General features: G+C 38.0%; 2 protein-coding genes across 2 annotated transcripts in view; both read left to right on the top strand.

The window, feature by feature from the left end:
• Positions 1 to 22,245, top strand: part of HOXC10 (homeobox C10) — a 159,231-nt gene extending 136,986 nt beyond the window's left edge. The window contains exons 3-4 of the mRNA XM_077297943.1: positions 10,961 to 10,996; positions 21,366 to 22,245. The gene's annotated coding sequence lies outside the window, so the exon portion shown is untranslated. The remainder of the gene's footprint in view (positions 1 to 10,960; positions 10,997 to 21,365) is intronic.
• A 157-nt stretch (positions 22,246 to 22,402) lies between these two features.
• HOXC4 (homeobox C4) lies at positions 22,403 to 24,637 on the top strand. The gene is made up of 2 exons (XM_077297944.1): positions 22,403 to 23,184; positions 23,648 to 24,637. The coding sequence occupies exons 1-2, from the start codon at positions 22,647 to 22,649 to the stop codon at positions 23,989 to 23,991; spliced, it is 882 nt and encodes a 293-aa protein (XP_077154059.1). The 5' UTR covers positions 22,403 to 22,646; the 3' UTR covers positions 23,992 to 24,637.
• The last annotated feature ends 1,581 nt before the right edge of the window (positions 24,638 to 26,218 follow it).

Here is a 26,218-nt window from a genome sequence, read left to right as displayed (position 1 = left end):
TGGCGGCTGCTACTGATAAGATCCTATGCAGGGAGGAGCTAGAGGCAGAGCTACTCCCTTCTCCCATCTACATAGAATCTTATCAGTAGCAGCAGCCATCTTCTTTCTCAGAAACTGGAAAGTCTGTCTTCATCTTCACTGAATACAGATTTTACCTCAGAGTTCAGAATTATAATATTGACTGATCAATTGTGGCAGAGAAAGAAGTAGATTTCCCTGGTAAGATATATTACAAAGTTGATTATTCTCAAGTACTATTGATTTATGAAGTAAAAATTATAATGATGGTTATGCTTTCGCCCCTTCAGCCCCAAGCCTGTTTTCACCTTCATGACAAGGCCGAATTTTACAATTCTAACGGGACCTAATTTTTTAAATCTGACCACTGTCACTTTATGAGGTAATAACTCTGGAAAGCTTCAACAGATCCCACTGAGACTGAATCTTCATGACATATTGTACTTCACGATAATGTTAAAATTTCTTCAATATGACTTGTATTTATGTGAGTAAAACAAAAGTGAAATTTTGAGAAAAGTTTGCAATTTTCAAACTTTTAATTTTTATGCCCTTAAATCGGAGCGTTATGTCACACAAAATAGTTAATAAATAACATTTCCCACATGTCTACTTTACATCAGCACAATTTTTGAAACATATTTTTTTGTCAGGAAGTTACAAGGGTTAAAGGTTTACCAGCGATTTCTCATTTTTTCAACAAAATTTGCAAAACCATTTTTTTAGGGATCACATCATATTTGACGTGACTTTGAGGGGTCTGTATGACAGAAAAAGTGTGGAAGGAAAAAATGAACATTTTTTTCACAAAGATTTTTAGACAAAAAAATGTTTATTTTCACAACGGTAACAGAAGATATTGCACCATACAATTTGTTCCGCAATTTCTCCTGAGCATGCCGATAACCCATATGTGGGACAAAACTACTGTTTGGGTGCATGGCAGGGCTCAGAAGGGAATGAGCGCTATTTGACTTTTCGAATACTAAATTCTCTTAAATAATTTGTGGACGCCATATCGCGTTTGGAGGGCCCCTGCTGTGCCTAAAGCTGTGCCTAAACAGTGGAAACCCCACATGTGACAATGTTTTGGAAACTAGAACCCTCAGGGAATTTATCTAGATGTGTGGATCTAGATGTGTGGTGAGTAAAGGTACCTTCACACTAAACGATTTACCAACGATCACGACCAGCGATACGACCTGGCCATGATCGTTGGTAAGTCGTTGTGTGGTTGCTGGGGAGCTGTCACACAGACAGCTCTCCAGCGACCAACGATGCCGAAGTCCCCGGGTAACCAGGGTAAACATCGGGTTACTAAGCGCAGGGCCGCGCTTAGTAATCCAATGTTTACCCTGGTTACCATCGTAAATGTAAAAAAAAAAAAACAGTACATACTCACATTCCGGTGTCACCTCCCTCGCCGTCTGCTTCCCGCACTGACTGTGAGTGCCGGCCGTAAAGTAAAAGCAGAGCGCAGCGGTGACGTCACCGCTCTGCTTTTACTTTACGGCCAGCAGTCAGTGCGAGAAGCTCTGAGCAGCAGCGCGGACGCCAGGGGACGTGACAGACATCAGAGGGTGAGTATGTACTGTTTTTTTTTTTACTTTTACAATGGTAAAGCTCCCCAGCACCCACACAACGACTTACCAACGATCACGGCCAGGTCGTATCGCTGGTCGTGATCGTTGGTAAATCGTTTAGTATGAAGGTACCTTTACTCACCACACATCTAGATCACAGCTCCCCAGTAACCCGATATTTACCCTGGTTACCATTGTAAAACATCGCTGGCATCGTTGCTTTTGCTGTCAAATACGACGATACACGCCGATCTGACGACCAAATAAAGTTCTGAACTTTCAGCAATGACCAGCGATATCACAGCGGGATCCTGATCGCTGCTGCGTGTCAAACACAACAATATCGCTATCCAGGACGCTGCAACGTCACGGATCGCTATCGTTATCGTTGCAAAGTCGTTTAGTGTGAAGGTACCTTAACTTGAACCCACAGGTGCTTCTCAGAAGTTTATAACATTGAACCGTGAAAATAAAAAAATCACATTTTTCCCACAAAAATTTTTTAAGCCCCAAATTTTGTATTTTCATGAGAGAAACAGGAGAAATTGCATCATAAACTTTGTTGTGCCATTTCTCCTTAGTATGCCGATACCCAATATGTAGAGGAAAACTAATGTTTGGGAGCACAGCAGGGATTTGAAGGGAAGGAGCACCTTGTGACTTTTTGAAAGCAAAATTTGGTGGAATAATTAGCGGGCACCATTTTGCATTTGGAGAGCCCCTGATGTGCCTAAACAGTGGAAATTCCTCCACAAGTGACACCATTTTGGAAACTACTGTAGACCTCTCAGGGAACTTATCTAGATTTGTGCTGAACACTTTGAACCCCCAGGTAACAGGAGAAAATGGACCCCAAAATTTGTTGTTCAGTTTCTCCTGAGTACGCATATTCCCGATATATGGTGAAAAACTATTGTTTGGGCGAGCGGCAGGGCTCAGAAATAAAGGAGTGATGTTTTGGAACACAGATTTTGATGGAATAGTATGCAGGTGTCATATTGCATTTGGCGAACCCCTGCTGTGCCTAAACAGTGGAAAGCCCTCCATAAGTAATCCCATTTTGGAAACTAGACCCCTCAAGGAATGTATCTAGATGTGTGGTGAGCACCTTGAACCCTCAGGTGCTTCACAGACATTTTTAACGTAGAGCTATAAAAATTAAAAAATACTTTTTTCCCACAAAAATGTTATTTTAGCAGCAATTTTATTTTTCACAAAGTTAACAGGAGAAAATGGAACCCACAATGTGTTTTGCAATTTCTTCTGAGTATGCCGATACCCTATATGCAGTCAAAAACTACTTTTCATGCACACTGCAAAGCTCCGAAGAAAGAAGTGCCATTTTGGAGTTAAGATTTTGCTGGACTGGTTTGAGGGTGCCAGGTCACATTGGCAGAGCCCATGAGGTTCCAGAACAGCAGAACCCCCAATAAGAGACATTTTCATTTAGCCCTAGATTTTACATTTTCGCACTGGAAAATGGGTAAAAATGGCACCAATAACTCTCTTAAGTCTGCATTATCTGCCTTGTCTGCGTACGGGTTTGTATTTTTTCATACAATCTGGCATGTCATTGCATTTTTCAAAATTTCAATAAAAATGAGGGTTTTTTTTGTTAGGGTTGGCGGAACGCACCGAATATATTTATTAGATGGGATTGGTGCGTTCGCAACCCGGGATCCACCGTGCAGGAAAGAACCTGCTGCTAAGGAATTGGCGGCACTATATGGCGGTATGAACCAGCTCTGTTAGCTTCACAGAGCGGCCGAGAAAGCAAAGCTCTGTGGCCTGTTAGACTTTCACAGAGGCACAGGTTAACTACCCAAATGAGAGCAGTCAGTGGTCATGCATGCACACAAAACTCCTCGCCGGAGGTGCCAGCGTTCTAGGGGCTTATTTCAGCCAGGTCCCTGAATACACACAAACACAATCTCCTCGCCGGAGGTGCCAGCATTCTAGGGGCTTATTTCAGCCGGGTCCCTGAACACATACAAACACATGACCACACTGGCGCAAAGCACATAACTTAGGAAGATACTAGCGCATGGCCGTGCGGCCATCCGAGCCTTAAATAGCTGCAGCACATACAGGACCTTCCTAGAAGGACCAATGAGAGGCTGCCACAGAGCCTGCGCACCTACAGGACCTTCCTAGAAGGACCAATAGATTTGGCTGCAGTACCTGAGCATGTGACCCTTGATCTCCACTGAGAGATCTTACCCTGGGCATGCTCAGTGTGTGCAAAGCAGGACTTAGTCCCAGAAAAGCCTGCTCACCGCAGATCAGTGCAGGGTACAATAGCAGAGCCTGGAGAGGCAGCAGTAACCCTTTGCACAGTATCGGTCTCAGTGAGACGCTGGGACCGACGTCTCCGCTGAGCAGGCTCCACTGCGGCTGATGCAGAATGGGAGACCGCAGCAGACACGGATCGAGATTCCCCCTGTGCAGCAGAGGAAACTCGACTCCTAACATTAAAAAAAAAAAAAAAAAGGCACCAAAATGTGTCCCACAATTTCTGCTGAATGTAGAAATACTCTCTATATATCTGTACAGTACTGCTTAGCCACACAGTGATACTCGTCTCCGAGAGCGCATATTTTCCTAGAATAGTTTGTGGACTCCATATACAGAGCCCCTAACTGCTAGAACAGCAGAATTCCCCCTCAAGTGACCACATTTTGGAAATTATACCCCTTTTGAAATCTATCTACAGGTGTAGTGACGATTTTTATTCCATGGCTGTTTTCCAGAAACAAGCAGCAGTGGATGTTGATGAGTGAAAATTGCAAACTGCCGTTGTAGTGACCAGTACATTGTAGTGACCAGTACGTTGTAGTGACCAGTACATTATGCCTAGCTCATGCTTTTGAAGACATGCCCCCTTAAATTTGCAGGGCTCTCATCACTAGAGAAATTCCAAATGGATGTGGACCCTAATGTGGTTTAGGTACACTGTGGAGCTCAGAAGGCAGGGGGCATTTGGATTTTGGAGAAGAGAATTTGCTGAAGCTCTTTTGAGGGGGTAAGGAGCCTAGATTTTCCAGAGCCTTTGTGCTACCAGTAATGTGGAAGCCCCCCATTTCCATTCACAGATGGCGGACCTGTGTGGGGACCTTTTTTGTGGACTGAGCTAAAGCTTTTTTTTGGGGAACATTCTACACTGAGCACTTACTTTGGGGTTTCCATCTAAATCTCTGAGTTATGTGATTCAGATGAAACCCCCGAAGTATCCATTCACTATAATTAGGCAGCAGAGTTACTCTGGACTCCGCCTGGCCTCTGTTCAGTGATCTCCTTTTTTCCAGAAGTGCACAAAACTGTGGATAAACACAGGACAAATACGCGCCGAGGCTCACTGCGATCTGTGGGAGGCACAATGAACAAATCAACATAGGTCTTATTTTTTTTTTTTATGCCGTTCCTTGTGCGGGATAAGTGATTAGGCGACTTTATTCTTCTGGTCGCTGCGATTACAGCGATACCAGATTTATATTGGATTTTTATGGTTGACTGCTGTCATACACTAAAAGACATTTTTTTAAATATAAACTAATTTTTACATTGCCATATTTTGAGAGCTGTAATTTTTCAATATTTCGTCCCACACAGCCATGTGGGGGCTTGTTTCTTGCGGGACAAGTTGATGTTTTTATTGGTACCATTTTTGAACACATGACATTTTTTGGTCGCTTTCTATTCAGATTTTTGGGAGGCAGAATTAACAAAAAACAGCAATTCAGGAATTGTCTTTTTTTTAAATTTCTTATGTCATTTCATGTGTAGTCTGGTAAACATTTTCTTTCCATTGTATATTCAATTTTAAGCACTGTTTCAGTTGGCATTTACATTAAGTCAATCTGACCCTCAAATCCAGGGGCTGACTGTATTTACTATTAACCATAGGACATGTCTAGGACAGACCAAAATATTGGCCGTTCTTGCTAATTCTTTCCAAATGCTGACTAAACAATTAATCTTTAAATTGCATACGTGAGTGCATAGTCTAGACTTACATTCAAAATTGCCCTTTTTTGCACTATTGTTTGGAGGGACATCCTCTCCTGTCTTTCGCCTATGAGGGCTGACCAGAAATTTATACATTTTGATTAGACTCTAATGTAAGCTGTTACTCAGGATCCAGCTACGGGGTAGTGCCAGAACGGCAAAGTGCAGAAATTGGCCATCAATTGTGTCTGTTTCAGGAGGGTGTCCACCCACAACTGGACAGGTGTTCCTGATACATGGAAAGCCAGCCTATCGTGTTAAAACAAGCAGAGAAAATTATGCGAAAAAACTACAGATGATCGAATCTTTTGGTATTTAAATTAACCAGATTTTGTGATTTTTTTCTCAAACACTTGATTTCCAGGGAATAAAATAGAATAACATAATTTAAACCTGGTAGCAACACAGCTCTCTGGTTTTCTTTTGTAAATCATCCAAAAATTATCCATTTTTGTCATTTGTGATTAGAGAGACCGTTCTGTACAGAACACTGACTGATTGTGCCAGTGATAGAGGTAACATCATCCTGCTGTGACTTAGACAAGTGATGTGCCATATATTCCATAATTCCCTTTGCTTCCTCCCAACTAATAATCTTGCTGGAGACAAAGGAGGCCAATCATCATCTGTGTTTGGTAGTATTACTGCCTAGAAAGCAGATGCCAGTGGTCCTGGTGCTTCTGCTACTGCTCGCGATCACACGTTCTTACCCGCGGTATTTTTTTTTTGTATATTTATTTTTTATGCTACAGTACCCCATTCATTGTCATTGCCACTTTTTCTTTTACCATACATTTTGCACAACACTATAATTAAAGCACCACTCCAGCGGTTTTTTTTATTGCACTGCTGGAGTGGTGCCTTAAATGTAATTCTCCTGCCCCCTGTCTCATACTCACCTGCGGTTGCCTTCATCATTTTCCAGCGTTGGTCCCATCGATTTATGCGAAAAGCGACCTGCTGGCAGCTCCAGTGTTTAATCTGGCTCTCACTGACTTGCATTGAGAGCTTGTGATGTAGCTTCTGACTTCCGAACAATCTGGCACTGCTCACACAAGATGGCGCCGTGGGAACTAAGCGGTGACAAAAAACAGTGTAGACACCGGAGGGTAAGTAAATGATCGGGGGCAGGGGACTTACATTTAAAGCACCATTCCAGCTCTGAAAAAAATGCTGGAGTGGTGCTTTACCTCATGACAAGCTTTCCAACCCGAACTATACAACTCTTGGCAAAAAGGATATCATAAGAAATACTAGGTATGAACAGTAATTTTTTTTTCCAACAAACCTCAACCAAAAATTATGCAATAGGAAATGCTATGTAAATACACAACTAAAAAGCTAGCACCTGTAAAAGGATACTGTATTCATGTGGCATGTACATAAGTAAAATTTTACAGGTAAAACAGATGTGCAAAAAAAATTGTTTGCAACACGCATACTTTGTGAAGTAGACAGTTAATTTTGCTAAATTTAGTTTTGCGTTTTTAGACAGCATTCATTCTCCCTTTCAGAAAAACAATTACTCAAAAAAATTGAAAAACTCATTGCAGTTGCTCGTGACAAGCATGCACACCATCTGACACTGATTTCAGATTTTTTTCTGCAAAAACTATTGTGCTGTATTGCTTCTGCTTTCTAGTGCATTATGAATGAAAAAAAAGTGTAATTGGAATTCAAATGCAGCGGGACAAATGCTAGCTATTGCATATCACTGATCAATCACAATGGCACTGCTGCTTGTCCCCCTCCTATCTCCCTACGAATAGAATATCTACCTTATTCACAGACTACTACACTCGTCTTCTTCATTGCTGCAGTTGTAAAACCCAGTACTGTCTACAGTTATTGCCCATTGCTTGACAGCTATGTTTTGAATCCCATCTCCTTTGCTGAACTGTAGCCTTTGATGTCTTCTCCCAAAATCATCCTAAAAGTATTGCTGCGTTCCCTGCCTCAGCTTTTACATAGGCTATCAGTCCATCCTGAATGGCAGCACTTTACCATGTGATGTGATAGCTGCAAGGCATTATGGGGAAGCCAGTCCAGTAGCGCCTACAGTCATTTGGGCCTTCTGTGACTGATGCAATCTTTTGCAATGTGAAGAAAAGCAACCTGTATCTTTTTGGTCAATTTGTGCGAGTCGAATTGCAAATTGTTGGATCATCCCAAGTAAAAACTGTTATTCTATATATTGGTTCCTGCTTTGCTTGACTCTGGTCATCCATGGAATACATAGGTAACCATTCATCTAAATGGCTGCCATGTAATGCTACATTTTCCCTGCATTTCAGATGGCATCTTCTCTTTTGCCTAGATTTTTATAATGTTTCATAGAATGCACACAAGCAGAGTGTGGAAATGTTTTTAAGCGCCGTTTCCATTTTTCAGTCAAACTGTTTTTTATTCCTGACAACGTGCTACAAAAAATGCTGTAGGGAAACTAATGTGGGAACTGATCCCATAATTGTCTATACGATCGCTCCCATTCATCTAGGGCATACTGATACCAACGATAAATGGAAACCTAGCCTTACATATGTTCTTGGAAAGGCTTAGGGCAGCCAATATAGCCACTATTAAAATCTTTTATATGGATCGCCATTCAGGTTTTACAGGTTCTTTAATGACAAATGTATCTAGCTGAACAGAGTCAGGACCTGAGGAAATCTCCTTGGTAGCCCTTTGTGACCTATGCTAGTGGACATATTAGTTGTCACCCATCTTTTCCAGGTTTGTAACCTTTTGGTGATGTGTTTGGGAAGAAATGATCTATAATGAGTTAAGTGCTGGTAATAAATATTTAACATGTTTAAGGCTACAAAGCTTGTTAATCCAATGTTTCCAGAAAAACTGGTTCTGCTCCAAAAACCCAGTGAGGGAGAGAGATCAAGCAAGAATTGTGCATAATAGGCTGTAGGGAATTCATGGATCATATGAGTGTGCAGAGAATGGGAACTGCAGCTGCCAACAAGGGGGTTGCAGTGTAATAAGGTAGTGTGCTGGTAAATTAAGCCCAGAAGTGATACAGTGATCATAGTGTGCACGTACACCAAGCTTGTAAATACCACCCTAATGTGCCACATCCATAAACACTGCACTGCTTCGTTCTGCCTTGTCTCTCCATTCCAGCAGTAATCTCCAGTGCTGGATGTGACATTACTGAGACTACCTGCAATAAAATACAAAGGCTGCTGATATTTAAGTACAACTCTGCGACCCCACTCTGTTCTGTTTGCTTAATGTACCTATTAAACAGGCCCATCATCCCACAATTACACCATCTAATTAGAGACAATGGCATTTTCTTGGTGGCTTAGGCTGAGAGACGATGGAAAAGTCAAAACAACTTCAGGAACAAATGAATTGGCAATTACAGTTATAGTTCCCCTTGGTGGAAATGCCTGATGTTAAGAGCTGCTTTAATATCATATTTTAAGCAAATAAATAGACACAAACCTTATGACTCAAGAACTAACAATAATATTTAGCTACATACATAAATTACAAAAATAGCTCCAACCTGTAGCAAATTCATGGAATCCTTTCAAACTGACAAGCTGGAACTTGTAGTACACTGCACAAATGTTGTGTGATCACCATCAGGATGATCAGAAATCACATGACCTAATAAAAGTTTAATCAAAAGTTATAAAAAGAGATGATAATTATTTTGACAGATTGACAATTTCATCAGAGGAACCTGGAGATTTTTACAAACCATTTCCATAGCTGTATACATAGTTTACGGTCTAGAGAGTTACCTGTATTTTACCTTTCCTACATGCCCATTCACACTGATGTATTTACTCTTCACCATTTCTCGAAGCGTTAAACCAGATATCAATGGGTTACATTTGTTTTACTGCTCCCATCAATTAAGAGACTTTCACAAAATCAACAACATTTTTACTTTTTTGTACTTTTTTTTCTTTGTAGTTAATGTATGTGTACTTGTCTTATGTATTTTTTTTAATAATACTTACTCCTTGCTTTTATATCCTGAACTGATACATTTCCAGAACATCTTACTCATCTAAATAAATATCACATAAATTATGATTTTACTATATACATTATAAAAACTTTTTTATTTTTTAAATTCAAAAAGTAAAGTTGAGTTTCTTTTAACTGAAACAGTTAGTATGTAAAAGATGCAAATTATTTTACACTAGGTTTTGATGGATGCTATAACATTTCTATGGAATTGAATGAGTTTTTGTCAAGATCTCAGAAGACCTCAGGATGGTACTTTAACAACAGCGGTGTAAATTCCCAGCAGCCATCAGATTCCAACGTGTCCAGCACACATCAGCAACATGACAGAAAGGCATCAGAACAAGGTGCTTTTCAGTAGGTCTTTATTTTGCATAATAGATAAACCTCACGTTAAATAACAGTGGTAACATTACATAATACTATCTGAGTTCATATAGAAAAATGACAACCAGAATCCAGAGAAGGAAATGTTGTTACAGAGGATAAAAATGATGGGGCTGCTTGGCATCAGGAGAGATCATTGAAACCTAAGGGGATAACACGGTTATTAAGTTAAACAAAATCAATTTTAATCAGCTATTCCTTTTCTAATGGAGAATTTCCATTTGTAAATTCTATCAATGCAATTCATTTCGGCAAGGCTCAGAGCTGCAATGTAAGTGAGTAATAGAACGATCTTCCTATAAAATGGTGGATAGTTTTAGAGTGGTACATAACCATGTAAATGCCATTCTCCTTATTAATTTCATACTTTCTTTCTTTCTTTTTTCCTTCCTTTCATTCCTTCTCCCTCTCTTCCTTTCTTTTTTTTGTTTCCTACTCTTCCTTTCTTTTATTTCATTCTTACCTACTCCCTTTCTTACTTTCTCCTCTTTCTATCTCCCTTTCTTTCTTTCCTACCCCATTCATTCTTTCCTTCTCACTCCCTTCCCCTTCCTTACTTTCTTTTTTCTTTCTCAATCCCTTCCTTCTTTCTTTCTATCCTACTCCATTCCTTTCTTCTTTTTCTTTCTTATTTCCATCTCCGTTCCTTCCCCCTTCCCCTTTCCTTCCTTGCTTTCTTTTTTCTTTCCCAAACCCTTCCTTTTTTCTTTCTTTCTTTCTTTCTTTCTTTCTTTCTTTCTTTCTTTCTTTCTTTCTTTCTTTCTTTCTTTCTTTCTCTCTTTCTTTCTTTCTTTCTCTCTTTCCTGTCTTTTTCTTTCCTCTTTCTCGCTCTCTCCCTTTTGTTTTTCCTTTTCTTTAATTTTTAAAAATACATAATATCCTCTTCTACTAAGTGACACTGGATTAGTTGATCAGCTGTGCATGCATGAATTACAGTACTTTTACATTTATATCCCTCCTTTCCTCCACAGGTTCCCATGCACAGGTTCCAATACTCACTTCACTAGGTAAGACCATTTGATCACAGGGAATTAGATGAGAGGACAATAATGAATATCACTGTAAGCCAAGGTTTCTGATGGCTACTTAAAGTCCACCCGGCAGCTGAAGTGTTAAGCAGGGATGGCAGCATTTGACTGCACGCAGATTTTCCAGTTGGGAGGACATAGAAGGGGCCATAAACGCTGGTAGGTGTTCTGCCCGGGCAGCTCTAATCACAGGAAGCGGGATGTGTCTCTTTACTCTGAAAATTGCACTGATTTGCCATTGAGCTGTTACACAATTCCCAGAGGTGCCTCAAAAACAAGAATAAAAAAACAAACAAAAGAAGATCCATACATGTGTTAGAATAGGACTACTGCTTCCTACAAGCACACAGGAGTGTGACCTGGACATCTAAACAAATACAAGGAGAGAGCAGATCCATAGCACATAAGACAGTACTAAATAACAGTGGATATCAAATATTACAACAGATAATTGTACCATAAATTCAGTTAATAGAGAATATAAGTCATTATCTGCATAAAAGAGAAATATATAAAAAAAAGTTAAAATGATACAACAAGGTACATACGTGCATTAAAAGTACATCTGCCTGCAAGTATAGAGCATACAGTGTGCAACACACAGACTTGAGCACACTGACACACACGTGTGCAAAAATAACACAACAAGGACGAGGAAAAAAATAAATTAATCTGGAAAATCTATGAGACAAGTGGTTAGAACAAAGCATTAGCCCGTCCATAAAAGGCAGAAAAGGTGAGAATGAGACAAAAGCCCGAGAACAAACAGTGCACAAGGTGTGAAAGGACAGGGCTGAGCTGCCTGGGAGTTTTCTGTCTCCCACATCTGCTCCTTTCATCGCAAAATGAGCCATTTCTTTCATGTCCTGTCTGTCTTCAGCTGCATAATAACCAGCCCAAGTTGTTCCTGTGCTACCTTTATTGTGACACTGGTCTGATTATCTGCTTACAATCGGTAAATATGTAACCTAAAGAGTCCAGGTTACTGCAAGCCAACATCAATATGTACCCTGCCTTCTCCTTACCTACAAGCAGAAACAGACATTCAAAAATGCATTTTGTGCCAGCAAAAAGGGAATTTACATTTTTAGGGACTATTCACAGTCACCAGTGGCTTAAAATAGCTCTGGGCATCAATGCTGAAATGTAGGGCAGCTGTGCTGCCTGTATATTTACATTATAAATATACACATTTATATGTCATTTGGGGTGACACGTCCGAATAATCATATACATAGACATGTGTATAGTTATATATCTATATATATATATATATATATATATATATATATATATATATATATATACACGCACCTTAAATCTTTATAAGCATACAAAGTACATTCATAGATTGCAAACTGATACGTTATATACATTGAAATAGGTTGACGTGTTTTACACATAGCTCTTTAATGTATCCAAGTGTGCCCATAAATTTCTCATATATAGTCATGGTACATGTGTGGCACACATTAGCACATACATATCCAGGGCTCAGGGCTGCGTGTGATGCATACTTTTACCTATATATCTAGGTATTAGGGCTTATTGTATTTGGTCAGTATTTTGCATCAGTGTTTATATACCAAAACTAGGAGGGAAACTTATAAAGAAAAACTATAATTGAAAGATTCACACATGTTCTCTCTTTGGAGACACTTCTGGTTCTGGCATACAAATACTAAGAAATAATGATCCAAAATACTAATGTGTGAATAAAGTCTAAGATACTTGAACATCGCATGTAAGATCACAAAAGTCAGGTCTATGTGTGGCACTTACACATACACACATATATATATATATATATATATATATATATATATATATATACAATACAAACATACATACATAAATACATACATACACTCATAGATATATACATACATATATACATTCATACATACACACAGACATACATACATACACATACACACATATACACATATATACATGCATACACACATACATACATACACTCATACATATATACATACACACATACTTACACGCATACATGCATACACACATACATACACACACATATGCATGCACACATATATACATACATATACACACAGACATATATATATACACAGATACATACTTATATGGCCCTAAGATCTACACGTGTTGCTCCTTATTCCATAAGTTTAGACATACATTTGTGTGCCACTTATGTGTACATGTGTTGCAAATCTGAAACATATTTCTACATGCATTTGCATGGCTCATGTCCTGCATGTGCTGCACACTTGTAGATGGAGAATGGCTCTTTCATGCATTAAGGGCTCTCATCTGGGTCAGGATGTTTGGGCAATTACTGTATATCTGTGTGTGTATTTTTTTTTTTCTGACTGAAAGCTAATTTCAGCCCTCTAGCAGAAGCAAATAAAAACTGACATCTTATAAATCAGGAATAGTCGCCTATCACTCAATCTTTGCATAAATTATGAACGTGAGCGCAGAACCAGAAGATCTGTCGTTAGGATCGAGGCCCCACTAACGGGTTTATTGATGGCCGTGTGGTATAATAACACCGAGCATAAATGCCACTTAAGGGAGAACCCCCCCCTTACCTTATATCAGAGCTGAGCCAAATGGGACATAACATGACCTTCTAAATGTGAGCTTGTTCATTTTACAACTCTGCATACATTGTAATGGACGAGTAAAGGCACAACAAACAAAGCCACAGCAGTAGTACACCTATACAACCATATGCACATATTAATTTACACATCCATATATATATATATCCATTTGTCTTTTTGCACACAAAAAAAAAGCAAAAAAAACAGATAGGAACAAAACTAGCTAGATACAATTAGAAGAAAGAAAGAGAATGAAGGAACGAAAGAAAGAAAGAAAGAAAGAAAGAAAGAAAGAAAGAAAGAAAAAAGAAAGAAAGAAAGAAAGAAAGAAAGAAAGAAAGAAAGAAAGAATTCTATTATACCACATGGTTGGTTTAGCGATAGATAGAGATAGATAGATAGATAGATAGATAGATAGATAGATAGATAAGTAGATATAGATGGATAGATAGATAGATAGATAGATAGATAGATAGATAGATAGATAGACAGATAGATAGATATATAAGTAGATATAGATGGATAGATAGATAGATAATAGATAGATAGATAGATGATAGATAGATAGATAGATAGATAGATAGATAGATAGATAGATAGATAATATATAGATAGATATGATAGATAGATAAGTAGATAGATAGACCGATAGATAGATAGAATAAAGGAAGACAGTAGTCCAAAATTCCAATACTAAAGAATGGGGACTTTATTTGTCCAATGAAACGTTTCAGTCCATATGTGTGGATGTTTTTTCCATTCAGATAGATAAATAAATAGATAGATAAAAATATATAGTATTTGAATAGATAGATAATGACAAAAAGATAGACGAGTGATGGAGGAACAGACAGAATATGAGTAGATAGATTATACATAATGGAATATATATAGATTGATGATTGAAAGATAATGATAGATATATGTGTCCATATCCTGTAACATAATATTACTAACAGAAATACACTTTGTGAAGCCACTTTTTGCTATTCTAGGTCAGTAAATGCACTGACTGTAGGGACATGTGGGCATTGTCATTCTGACCATCTCTCTTGCTCAGTTTGTATTTTAATTTCTATGTTATAATGTTAAAATACAAAAAGTAATCAGCAATACTAAATATAAGACATCAGCTGTGATGTCAGCAGAAAACACCACAGTACTTTGGATATTCTTGTTATTTGTAAAAAATAATTTTTAGTACTGAACACTACATGTCTTCCATTAATCTCCCATCGCCTTTTTGTATTCCTTATGACCCAGATTCTCCCTTCGCCTCTTTTCATCTCCCCTGATGTCTTTTGATGTTGTAGATTTTTCCCTTTGCCCCTATAAATCTCCCACCGTCTTCCAGGACACGTCTTTATCTCCTTTAACCATCTTACGATCTAAGTTTTCCTTATCAACTCATTTTCTGAAATGTGTAATGTTAGCCAGTACAACCCACAAGTGGATTATCCCTGGATTGTAGATATAAATCCCAGTCTCCCACTGATACCTTGTCCCTATGTTCTGCCCTATAGGCCCCACATTCTGACCTAAAAATCTTACTAGGAGGAAATATGTGTTTATTAGAGTAGGGGCTTCCTGTAAATGATAAAGCTTTATAATGCTACTAAGAACAGTGTGGGGTTTGCTCTCCATAACAGTGATCTGATGCCTTCCATATCAGCCAGCCTTGTGTTCATGGGCTATGGATTGCTCAGTAAATCCTCTTTCTAGCAATCACGATCCTCAATGACAATGATTTAGAGTTTGTGGCAATTTACATGTAAGATAATTGAGGAGGGAACTAATGTAACGTATAGGATATCACATTCTCTAGGTATGTACTCAAAATCAGGTTCTTTTTAGACTTCAAAGAGGGGCAAAAGGTGGGCAAAGAGGTTTGCAAAATGTAACACATTTCATCTTGTCCTCCCCCTTTAGTGCCCTTGAGCTACTGATAAAACAGTGTTTATACTCGATTCAAGTATTTAAGTGCTGTATATAAACACCCACACAGGCACTTGGGCACTTCAAGATCAAAGGAGTGATATCAAAATATGGATTTCTCAATGGAGCCAGTGACTGGTGATGGGCAGCAGAGCTGCTCCTAAGATCCAGCAGCACCTTGCACTGGCCCCCAGCACAGGAGACCTCTGCTTGCCCTCAGATTAAGCTTAATATCTGCATACACAATCACTTCATCACTAAATTGATTCTCAATTGCCTGCTTTGTCAATAGTAGCAGAGAAAAAGCTGCTCGTTTGCAACCTGCGTTTCCAATGCCTTATTTTGTGTCCTAGTCCATGGAAGGGAGAGCTCCTATCTCCAGGAGGGTATTGATCGTGCGATCTTCGGGCTGTTTATTCAGCAGAGTCAGGGTCACTTTATTTAAATCCTGAATATTATTCCCGAGCACTTCCCATAATGTAGCCATAAAATTATGTTAAAACTATAACCTTTACCTGATTCATTAAATGACCCCCTCAGTATATTAGAAAGGAATCCACACAAGCATTCAGTATCTTAGCCCTTTCACTGAATCAGTATTATGTTTATTATGCTTCTTCAGTATATTTAAAAGGCAATTTCACCTCTTTTACTATATCAGGAATAACCTTTTATATAAATTAACTATACTAACCCTTTCACTAAATGACAGATAATCTCCTGTTTTTTGTATTTATTAACTATTCAGTATAGGAAGTAGTACTTTAACTACACTCAACATTATGCCCATGAGTATATGAGACTATAATTCGGATTCATCACATTAACCCAATCAGCTAAGTAGTAAAATCAATCCTCGACAGTGTATGTGTGTGTGTGTGTGTGTGTGTGTGTGTGTGTGTGTGTGTGTGTGTGTGTGTGTATATATATATATATGTATATAATTGCTCTAACTGTGTGTATACAAATGTAGAGTATATATATATGCATATATATATATATACTATATACACAATACAAGCAGTATCTGGTCTTGCATAAAGCTCTAGTGTGTTGATGGAGTTCATGTGAAGAGCATCTAAGCTTATGTCTTGTTAACTACTGTTGGTCAATACAGTGTGTATATAAATATACATATATATATATATATATATATATATATATATATATATATATATATATATATATATACCCACATCATAGGTTTAATTCACTGGTGTGGGTTAATATATATATATATATATATATATATATATTAACCCACACCAGTGAATTAAACCTATGATGTGGGTTTATATATATATATATATATATATATATATATATATATATATATATATATATATATATATATATATATATATATATATATATATATATATATATATATATATATATATATATATATATATATGCATTAACCCACGTCATTAGTAAATTAAACCTGAGCTGAGCTACTCTTTTCATTTACTCCATCAGGAGACTAGAGCTTTATGCAGGTCATCCCAAAACTACTGTTATATACACGTTGTGTATGTGGAATCGGAAGCTCAAATACATATGTAAATCTTGATATCAGTATATATTCTAGTAAAGAAAAATAAAAAAATAATAATAAAGACAAACAAAAACAAAACACCTATAGTGTGAAGTGTGAAGATTATTCTTCACTACAACTCCTTTGGAAGAGTCTTATTCATTATCCTGGAGATACTAATTCAATTCATAATAGAGATAAGAAACAGAATAATCAGAATGCAGAGCTTCAAAGATGAACCCATTTAGTAACTGTAAAGTAAATATTGACTTGTGTAAATTTAGACTGCAAATATTAGTACATAAAAATAGTTTTATTTGGAAATTACATTTTGTGAAGAATAAATCTAATAGAGATTGTTAAAAACAACTGAACAATTAAATATCACATTTATCTATCTATTATCTATCTATCTATCTATCTATCTATCTATCTATCTATCTATCTATCTATCTATCTATCTATCTATCTATCTATCTCACACAGATGTACTAGATAAATACACATATATTGCAATTAAAATGATAATATGTAAATTCAAACTCCCCAAATCCCTCCATATTATAAGTTGCTAATATAAAATGCTGCTTGTTGGCTTAGCTGTGACAAAGGCACATACCTCGGTGTGTCATATAATCTATATATAAGTGGCATCCTGAGTGGAGCAGTGTGTCACAGCGAGTGGGTAGCTGCACCTCAATATCCCCAGCATTAGCCCTGCAGAGTTCATGAACTATACAGCCATTGTGCACACCCAAAGGAACAGCACATATATCTGCACTAGAAATCCTTTATACCATCTACATACAAAGCTCAACTAGAACATTTTAAGAAAGACACTAAAAACAAGAAAAAAAATCTAAAAAAATAAATAAAAACTATTTATTTATTTATTTATTTTCTTCAGCATAAAAATCAAACATCAAATTACTTTGCCTCTGGCTCCCATTTTTCCCTTCCACATTATAACTAGTTATTGAACTAGCTATGAGATCTAAAGGCCATTTGTGTGGAGACAGATTTCAACTGAGTTGTACCATCAATATTCTGTGGCAGTGACCTATTGGTGGAAGTCAAGCAACAGAGGTGAAATTCAGGTCACGCTGTCTAACCAGTATTAAAATGCGTGCACTTTGAAGGAAAAAAAACCCACTTTAAACGAGATTTAAAGAAAACTGAATTCCACTATGGGAGGGCAATCTTTGCATTCTTCTTGCAAACACAAAATGCATTTTTAATTTTTCTTAAAAAAAAAAAAAAAAAAAAGAGCAAGAAATACTTGTCTTTACCCAGAAAAAAACCCTACAACAATTGAAAAGAAAAATGAATGGAGCTTGTAGAGCAGACTGACCTTTGTATTGTGTGTATCTAAACAAGGCAAATGAAATACAAATATTTAAACACAGATGTGAAGCCATAATATAGATAAGATATGAGTACAACTACAAAGAAAAAAAAAACGTAACAAATAGATAAAATAAAAAAAATATTAAACAGTTAAAATAAAAAAAAAATGTAAAAAAAATAATTAAAGTAGTGTTTAGTAAGAACTGGCAGGATTTGCAGTAGAATTTCTGGAAAGCAGTAGATTTTTTGTTAGCAGGCACAGATTGCTAATTGCAAGAGGTGCAGGTTAGCAAAACGGTCAGTATGGTAATAGCACCTTCAATGAACCCTTAGGGACAATAGACAGTTATTTTTCTTCAGAACTGTCAAAAAAGACGCTTTGTGCAAAGAATGTTCCTCCTCAGCCAGAAAATTTTCCACCCTTTTTATGTCGCACAAAAACCAGAGAGCCCAAAGCAGATCATCTGCTCATATGGAAACTTCGGAGCTTTGGCCATAAATAGTGGAGAACTCATTCTCCTGTGGGTTAGTAAAGCTTATCTGGGCAGTGCTCTGGTAGTGCTGCTGCCTGCCACATTGTGAGCACACAGCTGCCCTGCTTCCCTTTCTCTCTATACAAAGCCCAGCAGTGTGTGTGTTTCTAATGCTTTCTGCATTAAGATGTGATCCTAGATCTGCACCTTACACACAGCCATGCTTGCTATGTAGTTAATGAAAGCTGTTTGCAGAAAGAGGAATGGCTCGAAAGGAGCTGGACACATTTATTAAAGTAAGAAAGATTCAGCTAAAGAGTCTACACAAACATATATATTTGTGTGCAAGAAATCTGATGCATGATAGGAACCTGGTGTAGAGCAAAGCAGGATTATTGTAGAGAATTTAAGGCAATTTTATACATACAAACACACACATGTATACATCACACATATACTTACCACACACACATATGTATTACACGCATATACACACAAATATACACACATGGAACCACACACACATATATGCATACACATATCACACACATACACTTATTGCACACATATATACACACACATACATATATTCTGTATATACACACAAATACCCACACAGTAACATAGTACACAGACACACACATACACACACCAGACACACATATATACATATACAGTACATCTCATACACACATATATACATACACATCACACATATACACACACATACACACAATCTGTATATACATACGTATGTATACACACATATACACACAAATATACACACGTGGAACCACACACATACATATATATATACACCACGCATATGTACACACATATACACACATACACTTATCACACACATATATATACACACATACATATATATTTTGTATATACACACAAATACCCACACAGTAACATAGTACAGCACACACACACACACATATACATACACACACACACACACACACACACGTATACACACACATATACATACACACACACACACACACACACACACACACACACACACACACACACACACACACACTTATAGGAGGCTTTCCCCCATAATACTCATGTATTGCTGGTGGATGATGTTCTGCACATATGTAAGGACATGGCTGATGGGACCAGTGCACACCACATTAATGTGTAGCCAGGGTCTCGCACACAAAAACTCTGGCATAGCAGAAAGCTTTCTTTATAGAGCCTCACCATAGTAATCCACAAGGTAGATCCCCCCCCCCCCCCCACACACACACACATTACACAATTTTAGTTTCTTCAGGCACAAGTCAGTGGGAACTTGGGAAATGCAGCTCCATATAACAGCAGGCTGCCTCACATCTGGATAGCGTTATAACGATTGTGGGTTTTTTAATGGGACTTTTAATTTGCAGCCATTTACCCTTGCAGCCCCCAGCCCATGATAGCAGCAGCAGTGTAAGAAGGCGCTTATATGCACCCTGTAGAATCGAATTTGTGTGAATACTGCACTCACAGATTCGTCTCTAGGGGGGTATATGGGTGATGCTACAAGCCTCTACTGGGTGCTTTATTTTTCTTTGGAATCATTTGCCCTGAAATCCCTGGTGTTTAATGTAGCTCTTGATGTAAGTGGTATTAGAGACTTTAGTCTCCCCTTTTTTGCTTTTGGGTTGGAGGAAGGGGGCTGGGAAGAGGAGGGAGGAGTGGATTAAAGGTGTAGATTAAATAATCATAAAATAACACATTATTACATTTCCTATAAAGACTGAACAGCCACCGCAAAAGAGCAAGTCCCAAGCAGTCCAATCCTCCTGCTTGATTTATTGCCTTTTACTGCCCTATAAAAGCTGTTAGAACGAACCTAAAGCCTGCAACACCGCTGGCACGTTTAGTCTAATAAATAAAACATAAACAGCTAACTTTATGTGTCACTTTTATTGTTATCAAGTAAAATATTGCATTGCCCTACAAGCTATGATTCTATGCTATAATTGTTATCAAGCTGAACAGGGGAGCAATCACATATCTCCACTCCCATGTTTAATGCCTAATCTAAGCTCTTGATAAAATACCTAATTGTAATAGCTGTTTGCTTGGAAATGTTTACATAAATTCCCAGGGTTTTTTAAGCACTATATTATCTGCTGGAAGTAGCAAGTGTGAAATATATGCATCGAGCACAGTCCCTCTCCAGCTATTTTTGCTTTGTTATGGAGGAACTACGATGGGACCCTTTTTGGTTGGAGATTACATTGTCAGAGCAAGTCCTACATTGCATTGGCTACTGAGTGATACATCCATTCTGCCTATGGGATTATACATGAGTTACAGGCAAGGACCCTCCAGGAAGTTTGGCTGATCACGTGCATGCAAAATTATTAGGGGATATCATCATAGACTCCTAATTGCTGCAATGTATTGTTTGAATGCAAAAATGCTTGGAACTAACCCTTTCCTTCTCATTTTAGTTCCCATGGAGTGTGACACGTATGGACACATCTGCAAGCATTACAACAGAGATAAGTCACTCTATATATCCCTGGTTTTACAACAACTGTTTCAATATCTATACTATGAAATATCATTATATATACACACAAATACATGCAAGGCATACAAGTAGTTAACAGTATATGGTACAGAAGCATTAATGGTTTTTTCCCTTCATCCAATATCTATTAGCTTAGCTCTAAGTAAAAATAAACTACAATAAAACGTGTAAAAAGAGTATATACTGTATATATATATATACATACACATGCATAAATATAGTGTAGAGGACATACATATAGTGTAGAGGTAGTGAACAGTATATAGTATTGGGGCAATGATTGTGTCTAATGTATTTATGTGTATTCGACATCCAGTCTCTTTGTATGTATTCACAATATGATGTGAAATGACTAAATCAGCAAACTTAATATATATATATATATATATATATATATATATATATATATATATATATATACATGTGAACAGCTAACACCATACAGTATAGGATCATGCATAGCTAACGTTATATAGTACAGGGACATTGAGCGATATATAGTGTGCTAACAGTGCATGGTATAGGGACTTTTAGTATTAATGCTGTTTCTATGAATACTTGAATACTGACTCTATTAATTAGGCTATAAGAATTAAAATCCTTAAATGTAATATATGAGCATGCATGCAAAAATAAAGATATGCCTGCAAATAGCATTGAATGTGGAAGCAGTGACCAGCCTTTGGAATAGAAAGGGTTAATGTAACACAGAAAGCAGCATGAATGAATGGTGTAGGTATTGCTATCCCTGATCTGGTGCTGACTCTCTCTTGTCTTTGCAGGGTGCACTGCCAGCTAATATGAGCCCCCAGGGTGCCAGGAAGAATGCCCCATGTAGGGCGGCAGGTAAGGGAATAGTCTGCATATAGGATGGGTGGCATACGATAATATTGTATGTGGTATATGTGAAGGTCTCGGTGTTTGTTGGGGAAGGAGGAGGTGTAGATTCTCCACCCACCTCTAGTATCCATCAACCACTTCTCTATCTTCCTTTTTTGCAATAGTCAACACATCCCCTTTGCAGTATCCCGACAAACCCTCAGAACCAGTGCATAGGGCAATGTGAGTGCATGGCTGCGGCTCTGGAGGAGATCACAGCACAACAACAAACATGCAAAGGGAAAATGACATTTTAAATCAGCTTTAGGTTCCTTATCCGGGGACCAGCATGGAGGTTGTGATTGGCTGCTAGAGTCACATGGTGAAAGTAACTTTACGGGGTCGCCAGCTAGTAGGAGGGCTTTATGGAGCAGAAAAACGACAAAGCGAGAAAAATTATTTTCCACTCCAGAAATTAATGATCATGAGTTCGTATTTGATGGACTCTAACTACATCGATCCGAAATTTCCTCCATGCGAGGAATATTCGCAAAATAACTATATCCCAGATCACAGTCCGGAATATTATAGCCGGAGCAGGGACACTGGATTCCAGCATCACCACCAGGAACTGTACCCTCCAAGAGCAGCCTACAGTGAGCGCCAGTACAGCTGTGCCAGCGTCCCAGGCAACCCTGCCAGCCAGACCAGGGTCCATGGGCAGCAGCAGCACCTTGTAGGCAAAGCTCAGCTGTGCGAGCATCCAACGCCATCTCTGTCCACCACCACCACCACCACTACCTCCAGCACTCCTTCCCCAGCACCCCCAGCCTGCAACCCGCCTGAGCACCCCACCAGCACATCCACCAAACAGCCCATAGTGTACCCCTGGATGAAGAAAATACACGTCAGTACTGGTAGGAAACTTTGCTTCTCCCTTAACCTCTCTTCTTCTTCTCCTTTTTTTTCTCCTTTTTTTTTTAAAGCTCAAAGAGTCTTTGGGTTAGCACAATTGAACTGGATTTACGACTACGAATGGGTAATTACACCCACCATAAATTTTATAGCCAAGCCTGTCTGGGCTGCTGCAGCCATGTGCTTCATTCTGCTCTCTATGTGGAGTGTGTGTGTTTCAGAGAGAGGGAGACAGGGAAAACTCCTATATAGCTCTGGAAGGAGTGCATCAATAATTCAGAAACATTGGAGCTAGGGGAACTCTCTTCCAAATAGGACAGAAAGGACTGGAGGTTTTTTTTTTTTAAAGACATTTAGGAGCTGTCCCTTCTTATGGCTTGGTGTATCCTTGTATCTGACAATGTGTGTCTCCCCTTCTGTCCTCTATGTTCCTTCCTTCTCTTACTGTCTCCTTTTCCTTCTCAGTGAACCCTAATTACACTGGAGGGGAACCCAAGAGATCCAGAACAGCTTACACCAGGCAGCAAGTATTGGAACTGGAGAAAGAATTTCACTATAACAGATATCTGACCAGGCGAAGGCGCATTGAGATCGCCCACTCCTTGTGTCTCTCGGAAAGGCAGATCAAGATCTGGTTTCAAAACAGGAGAATGAAATGGAAAAAAGACCACAGGTTACCAAACACAAAAGTCAGATCCAGCGCCTCTTCCAACGCTTCTAGTAACATCATTGCTTCCAATTCTGCTCCCAACGAGGATCTAACGCAAAGCTCAACTCAGGATCAGCGAGAGGATATTACAAGGTTATAAACCCCCCACAAATGACTCAATATTTATAGAATCTAATCATAATTATAATATTATTATTGTTAATAATATATATATATTTTGGTTCTTGTAGTTTTTTTTTTCCTTGTGCGTTGGAAAATTGAGAGCTGTTTTAGAACTAAAAAAAGGCTTTAAATGCATGTTACAGTGCATGGGATCAGGCTTTATGTCCAGTGTTGTTTTATGTTTGTTTTTTGGACACTTTATTTATTAGGAAGGGAAATGATTTTTTTCTGTTTTTAAGTGATTTCCTAAAATAAAATTAATACAGGGATACAGTTCCCCCCCCCCTTTTCCTATGTGTTGACAATGGCAGAACAAAGCCAATCACCTTGGAGGTGGAACTGATTATTTTTGTTCTTTTTTTTAGTGTGTGTAAACTATCATTATGATGTTATGAGAGTATTTAAGGTTCGCAGCACATAAAATAGAAATTGCCATAATGTGAAGCTATTGACAAGAAAGTTTGGGAGTCGATAGATGATAGATCCCCCCTCTTTGTTGTGGATACTGTGTGTTTTATTTGATTTATATTTTATTTTTTTATGTTGGTCGAGACAACAATGTAAAATTGCTGTAAACAGTCCTAGTGTAATGTGACCGTCTGTTCAATAAAACAGTGAGTGTGGTTTAGTTTAATCTGGTTTATTTTATTCTTTATGCAACATTGTAGCTTTGTGTCAGAACTGATTCAGAGGGGATTGTATGCCTCCCACCCTGTGAGCTGTCACCAATTTAATATCTAATAGTGGCCTATATTCGTTTATGGTCACAGTGTATCTATGTTGTGTTGTCCCTATGGGGCTTATAGCAAAGATAAATTTATATATCTATATCTAGATCCATAAAGCAAGGCTGGAGTCTATGTGATTCTGTCAATTCTCAATCCCCCTGCATTACATACATATCACATACTTGCTGCTTCACTCGACTGTTTATTGTAGCCCTGGTAGAACTGAGGAAGGCATCTCTTCAATGTAAATAGTAATGACCCCTCTGTGATCTCGGTGCAAGGGCCTAAAGGTTTTCTATTTCAGCTATTTTGCGTGTTCTGTCCTATCTTTTGTAGAAGAAGAATGCCAAATTTCAGGTAGGCCCGTTCCCTTTCAGGCAACATGACACAAAGCAGGCTCCAATCATTGTGCAGAGGCTAGTATACTTATCACTGTACAGAACAAAAACATGCAGCCATTGTGATCATCTTGTATCACTTCACTTTCCTTACATCTACATTTTAGGCAAAACATGCATTATTTACCAGAAACACTCTACTTTTATATTATTTATTAAAGCAAATATTATTATTTTATTTTTGTATTATTATTTATATGTAATATTGTATGCTGCTATTAATTTGGGGAACAGACAAATAGACATAATTCCTGTTAAATATTTATTCTCCCTGAGTATAAAATATAAAAGGCAAAGATTATGGTATTTTTCATTTGTTCTACAATTCAATATAAAAAAGGAGTATATGAAAATATAGATTAAAATGCTCCTTATTTTCGGTATAAAATACCAAGAATTCTAGTTGTAAAACAATATTATAGAGGAAATGATTGGTTTAGTGGTGAGGCAGAGGAGGGAGATTTCCATGAGGGTCTGGATGGCAGCTAACCCTTTCTGGGTCCCCTTCTTTCTCTCACTGTCTCTTTTGTAAACTGCTTCAAAATTTGATGAATTAAAATTGAATGTCGCAGGCTTGAATAAGATGGGGGACTTTTGTACTCTGTGTGTCTGCCCAGAAAGCAGCGGGTACATTAATCAAGTCCCCACTATAGGCTGCATATATTGAATTAAGAAATAAAATAACATCAGGTCTAGGTAGAATAATTATGATTCGCTTTTTAAAATATTGATTGCCAAGAAATGATTAAGGTTGGATAAAGCAGAATTGATAAAAAAAATAACTTATTTTATTCTCTTTCTTTGTGATTTTTATCTGGATTTCAAACCACACAGCTCCACAGTCATGGCAATGACACTTACACGATTCTTAGGTTGCAATTGTGTTATGAATGCATTAAACAGGGGCTACTGAAAAGAATGCGAAAAAATCACTGCCTCCATCCCAAGTCTCCTCTGAGCTTTCTTTCTCAAGTCTCCTGATGCCTTCATGTTGAGAGTGTGAAAAGGTATTTTATTGAAGTTCTTGGGGTAAACTGCAGCAAGCAGAGTTCACGCAAAGGACACATTTTCTGTGCCA

This window comes from Ranitomeya variabilis, chromosome 3 (genome assembly GCF_051348905.1).
Source record: "Ranitomeya variabilis isolate aRanVar5 chromosome 3, aRanVar5.hap1, whole genome shotgun sequence".
NCBI lineage: Eukaryota > Metazoa > Chordata > Amphibia > Anura > Dendrobatidae > Ranitomeya > Ranitomeya variabilis.
Note: the sequence above shows the minus strand (reverse complement) of the source record. Positions and strands in the feature narration are given on the sequence as shown.

Bases quoted from the DNA above. Each gene is read 5' to 3' on its own strand.
- HOXC4 (XM_077297944.1), top strand. From the start codon at position 22,647: ATGGTGAAAGTAACTTTACGGGGTCGCCAGCTAGTAGGAGGGCTTTAT. The intron at 23,185-23,647 runs GTAGGAAACTTT...TTTCCTTCTCAG, and splicing joins GAAAATACACGTCAGTACTG to TGAACCCTAATTACACTGGA.